This window comes from the organism of the source record quoted next, unplaced genomic scaffold (genome assembly GCF_019419815.1).
Source record: "Pyrus x bretschneideri cultivar Hongxiangsu unplaced genomic scaffold, Pyrus_bretschneideri_v1 Contig17, whole genome shotgun sequence".
Taxonomy (NCBI): Eukaryota; Viridiplantae; Streptophyta; class Magnoliopsida; order Rosales; family Rosaceae; genus Pyrus; species Pyrus x bretschneideri.
The window spans coordinates 3,643,259-3,648,965 of record NW_025999468.1 but is presented as its reverse complement, the minus strand read 5'-3'; the positions used below and the strand labels follow the sequence as shown (position 1 = coordinate 3,648,965).

The window sequence follows — 5,707 nt, the reverse complement described above, 5'->3', positions numbered from 1 at the left end:
AGCCCATCCTCTTCGTTAATACTCCGTCTGCAACCACCACGTGTTTGTCACCATGAGTATAATAAAAATATACTAAAACAAGGAATCAGATTCTCTTCGGATCCTAATAATTTGAGCTTAATGATTAAATAATTTCGGACCGTTAAAATTTAAAACAACGGTTATAAACAGAGAATCTTTTAAAAATTATAATAATTGTAATCGTTAAATTAAATTTTAACAATTCGGATTAAATAATCCTTAAACTCAGTTTATTAGGATCTGGTTCCCTTTAAAAATACCTCAAAGGTCAATAAGAGCCAGCTTTCGCCTTTAAAAATATTTTGATCATTTCAGGATAAAATTGAATTATCAATTAAATATCAATTAATGTGTTTATTTTTTTTTTTATGACATACCATTTAATTTAAAATAAACTGATTTTGCTAACATTAATTTAAAAATTAAGGACAAATTGTAACAATCTAACTCAATAAATAACCCCAAAGAAAAAACACTGTGCAAGTGAAAGTAGAAAATTTTATATTTCTAACTTTCCCATTCCGATATTTGGCATTTATTTTTCCCTGAATTCCAAAACCAGGGAATCCATGGATCCAAACAGGGCGGAAGCCGAGCGATTGCTCGGAATCGCCGAGAAACTTCTACAGAGCCGGGATCTGAGCAGCTGCCGCGACTTCGCAATTCTAGCTCAGGAGACCGAGCCGCTGCTGGACGGCTCAGATCAGATCTTGGCCGTCGTCGATGTGCTCTTAGCCGCCGACAAACGCGTCAACAACCACCCTGACTGGTACGCTGTTCTCCAGTCCGATCGCCGATCCGACGACTTCGAACTCGTCAAGAAATCTTACAGACGGCTGGCGTTGCTCCTCCACCCGGACAAGAACAAGTACGCCTATGCGGAGCACGCGTTCAAGCTCGTCGCCGATGCATGGGCCGTTCTGTCCGATCCGGCCAAGAAGCAAATTTACGACAACGAGCTGGGGCCGTTCAGCCGGATCGATCTCGGCGCGTCGAATTCGAACAAATTGCCGGTGCGGCGAGACAGCCGGGGCCGAAACGACGCCGGTGTGGGAAACGACGGCCAGCAGCAACCGAGGTCGAGATTGTCGACTTTCTGGACGACGTGCCCGTACTGTTACGTGCTGTACGAGTACCCTAGGGTTTATGAGAGTTGCTGTTTGAGGTGTCAGAATTGTAAGCGAGGGTTCGAGGCGGTGGTTGTTCCGAATTTGCCGCCAATGGTGCAGGGACAAGACGCTTACTACTGCTGTTGGGGGTTTTTCCCGATGGGATTTGTTGGCGGCAGCGGCGCGAAGGGTAAGTCCACCGCCGCAGCCACTGCCGCCTTTCCCAACTGGATGCCACCTGTCTTTACAACCCCGCAGAGTAAAACTCCGGTGACTACCTCGGTGCCCGTGGTGCCGAATTCGGGGGGAGTGGTGGATGTTTCGGATGGGACCCCGGAATTGAGGCCTAATCCGACTCAGAAGAAGAGAGGACGACCCAAGAAGTACTGATTTGGCTGGTGATGCAAAGCAGAAGAATACTCTTTGTAATGGAATGCTTTAGGACTGGCAGAGAGAAATTTTTAGGTTGGTTTTTTTGAAGCTGCTGAGTTTCGAAAACTCGGAAGGTAACTCTTTACGGTCTTTGCTTTTGCTGTTGTTGATTTTGCTTTAGATTGCAATTGTTGGTTGTAGATGTTCCGATGTTCGCCTCTTAAGTTATGAAACTGACTGCATTTGTAGATTTTGTAGTTGTTGTGTAATCAGTAATCCCTTCTGTATTTAGGCCAATGTCGTTTCATTAAGTGTTTTCAACCTATCCTGGGCCCTCTTGTTCTTGTTGGCGTGTTTGGTTATATATTGAATGCATTTCAACCTATCTTTTTGTTCTTGTTGGTGTGTTCGGTTAGATATTGAATGCATGCACATATACATTCTGTGGGGACATGTGTGATCGATTAGATGAACCATCTTAGGGGTTGTAGTTTATACCGGTTTTTCAGTTCACTTCTATGAACAGAACTAACATCTTGCTCTTTAACGCTTGAGTTGCATGGTTTTCTGGTGACGAAAATGTTTGTAATTGTTCTTTTGCTAGGGCACTTATTGGTTGGTATTCAATAAGGTAAAAGAATGCAGAGGGTGACAGGAAAACAGGGAGATAAATAGGTTAAAACATAATTTTGGTCACATTGTTATGGCCGGAATCACGCATGATCATTTTTGTTTTGTTGTTACCAATTTTGTCATTGTAATTGACTCCGTTAGCAATGTATGTTCAACTTTGAACTTATGTCTGTTGAATTTGAAAATAGAATATAAGATTAACAAATTAAAACATTCAACTAGAAAGGAAAGAACTTTAAAGTCATAACTTTGAATCGAAGATACGGATGGAGATGCTCTAGGTGTCGCTTCGCATCAGATCATATGTCAATTAGTATTCAACCCATTAGGTAAAATGATATATATTTCAATTAATGGAATTTATAAATTGGACTTAATTGCTAACAGAGAATCCCTTTGACACCTACTGAAAAACTAGAACAATGACAGTTGTGATTTTGTACCAACGCAGTGACCAAAAATGTGTCTACCTTGAATTGCAAGTACTTCTTAAATCCTCTTTCAGTTGGGCTTACAATTCTAAGCAGTGCAGCCAGTCAATAACCGACTGATTGTTTTTCCGTTTCCATGTCCACATCTTCCTTGTCGGTGTACTTCTAGGAATAATCTCTAACTCCATACTTTGTATTATTACTTCTGTAGTTGCAGCGGCTGCGTGATAGCAGCTACTGCATCCTTTGTTATGAATTAGTTGAGCAACTGCTTCTGCTGCAGCTGCCGAAGTATGCTAGTTAACAATACGAAGCACTGTTGTGTGGTAATATTGTGAAAATGATTTTCTAAGTTCAGCTTTATTTTGAACATCTAAGAGGCTTGACCGGCAACCAGTAAGCTATAAAGGTTGAACACCATACTCCCACCGAATGTGGAAGACATATACTAGTCGGTTCCAAAAAACAGGAGGAGGTTAACGGTTGAAGCAATGTTATCTACTTCTTGGTACCTGTATGGCTGCAAGCCATTGCGTAATTTGCAGCTCATATAGATGCGTAAACTTTAGTGGTTTTGCCTTTTTGGGGAGAGTTTGTTAGGATAGATTTGATGTGAATCTGCCTTTCCTTGATTGAGACGGTATTTTGATAGTAACATCATTGTCATTATATTTTTTTTTCCCATTCTTAGCGTCGTGCGTATCAGTATTAATTTCCGTCTTTGTAGATCAATTCATGTTATTTTATAAAGTAGAACATTGCCCCAAGTATGCACATATGGTTTGATAGAATTTCCGTTTGCATCGTTGTTTTCTTTTCGTTTTCTTCTTCTTCTTTTGTGGGTCTGCATTTGGTGGTCCTTTTGTAAAGTTACTGGGTAAGCAGGAAGGTGCAAAATACCAGCAACTACAATATGAATATAAGACACCTCTAAGCCGAGGTGGCTATATCTCAAACCTATCTGACACCGCCACCCACCCTCGTGCCTTAACTGGCCTGCATGACATTGCATGATTGGTTGAGAATATTGTCGCCTCTGCGTCGTAGTTGGCATGTAATAGTTATTCCAAGTACGTATATACTCTCCTCGTACTCGTTCTTCCGTCAAGACACTTTCCAGCGCAGCCTTTCAACCGGAAAAGAAAATGTGCAGCGCAAAATCGTAAACGGAGTGGTCGTCAAGCTCCAGAGTTTGAATTCAACCACTCAATATCCAATTCCAATTCCACACATTCAGATTTGGAAAAGAGAAATGATAAACGTACGTTCTTTTTTTCCTCTTACATGATTAGAAATAAAGAGAGAGATGTGTGAGAGTGAGTAGAAATCAAAAGATAAGCAGCTACCACAAGTGTGGTACAAATAATATGATTTTCTTAATCAATTGGAGTGTGTGAGTACTTCCAATTTGAGATCTTTTCAAACATTATATGTAGCTTTTTGAAATGCTAAACATTTACAGCATGTTTTTACTTGGTGTGCGTACGAGGAGAAATGGAGATAACAAAGAACGACGGGGGTATTTTTGTTTACCACCTTTAAGTGATGGTAATGTTCATCAAATCTCAAAATTTAAACTCATATAATGGTAATAAATGGGATGGTGAGCATCACCATCATGTAACGTATTACTAAAGAACAACTATAGGATAAGTCAATACCTTCTTTGGTTATCCCATATCTTCACTTTCAAGAATGCTATACTCAAAATCAATGGAACCGTTTTTCTCTTTTTTTTTTTTAGTGGTTAGTAAACACATGAATAAGAATGATACTCATTTCTTGCCATCAAATGTACTACTTCATGACTGTCTCAAAGAAAAAGTCAAAATTAATTTTACCAAGCTACATACAATGAAACATAACGGATCTTAGGTACAATGAAACACTACATGAGACTTCTCTCGTTAAAGATAACACTTGTAATCAACTAAGCTACAATCTCCTACACAGGATATAACTACAACGATGTGGATGTGGTGGAGGGATTTTCTCTAGAAATTAATGCATAATTTCAGTGACAACGCCAATCCATTAAATGCTTGGCAACTGTTCTAAATTACCTAAAATTTTAGACTATAGTGGATATTCTAATACGACATTCTATACCAATATACACTAAAGGAGATGGGCGAATGTTTGAGGAATACAGTGGGTTGAAGAGGAAAACATTAATCATTAGAGTAATCTACTTGCTACTTTGATTATCCAATAGATGTTTGTCATGTGGCTTCGAGCATCCCTCCATGTGGAAGGGTAAGAGCATATCTAAGAGCAAGTCCACCCCATCCAATTGCCTTTGCAATTGCGTGATTCGATCACCTAAACCCAACAAAAACAGCTCTAGCCCATCTAAATCAGTAGGGCTATTCGAGGGGCCCAAACCCCAAGACCTAGCAATCAAGCCATTGTTGTGCCACCTATCTGCTTGTCCGCTTGAGCGGATCTGACATCAGCCACGTATAAATTTTTTTAAGTCAATCACATAGGCTTCACGTTCGAGTGAGGGAAAGTGAGCAAACCAAAAGGTGGCGGTAGGAGCTGCGCTACAAGCGCACTCAACTTCTGCGCACGTGGGCCGTTGGATTTCTCAAATTTGACGGTCCACATTAATTTGGCTTTTTAATTTAGAAGAAATAATAAAAATGAAAATTATGAAAAAAATAGTCGGAGCCCATGTGGTACAATCTAGGCAGTTGGATTGCAAAAAAAATGCAATCCAATGGTCTCTATTATTCATTTAGAAAAAGTTATAAAAGAATACCGAAAATGGGGAAAAAAATTAAAATTAAGAGAATTTGAAATTGAATATAATATTAATTTTTTTAATGCCAATTGACCCGACAATTCATTTACGAGATGAAGATGTACTCGAGCAATTACTGTTCAATAAGGCAATAATTGCCAATTGCAATAGCCCGGGCAATGATCAACCGAAGGGGTGAGTATGAGAGATTTTTCCAAGTACCAGGTTTCCAAGCAGTACTTCACAAGTCATAATATAAGTAGAGAAAATGATATTTCATTCTCTCCTATTTTATGACACACCTGAATACTAGACAGTTGAAAAAATAATATCTTGAAATAAGTATTTCACATTTTTTTTATTGGCCGGAATACTCTTCAATAGAGAGATGTAAA

At 39.4% G+C, this 5,707-nt stretch overlaps 1 protein-coding gene across 1 annotated transcript; it reads left to right on the top strand.

Moving 5' to 3' along the window:
• Positions 1-501: 501 nt before the first annotated feature.
• LOC103964954 lies at positions 502-1,887 on the top strand. Its single transcript, XM_009377964.3, has one exon. It carries the CDS (start codon positions 591-593, stop codon positions 1,518-1,520), a length of 930 nt encoding a protein of 309 aa, XP_009376239.1. The 5' UTR covers positions 502-590; the 3' UTR covers positions 1,521-1,887.
• The last annotated feature ends 3,820 nt before the right edge of the window (positions 1,888-5,707 follow it).

What these genes read in the sequence shown, in the direction of transcription:
- LOC103964954 (XM_009377964.3), top strand. Translation starts at nt 591, where the DNA reads ATGGATCCAAACAGGGCGGAAGCCGAGCGATTGCTCGGAATCGCCGAG.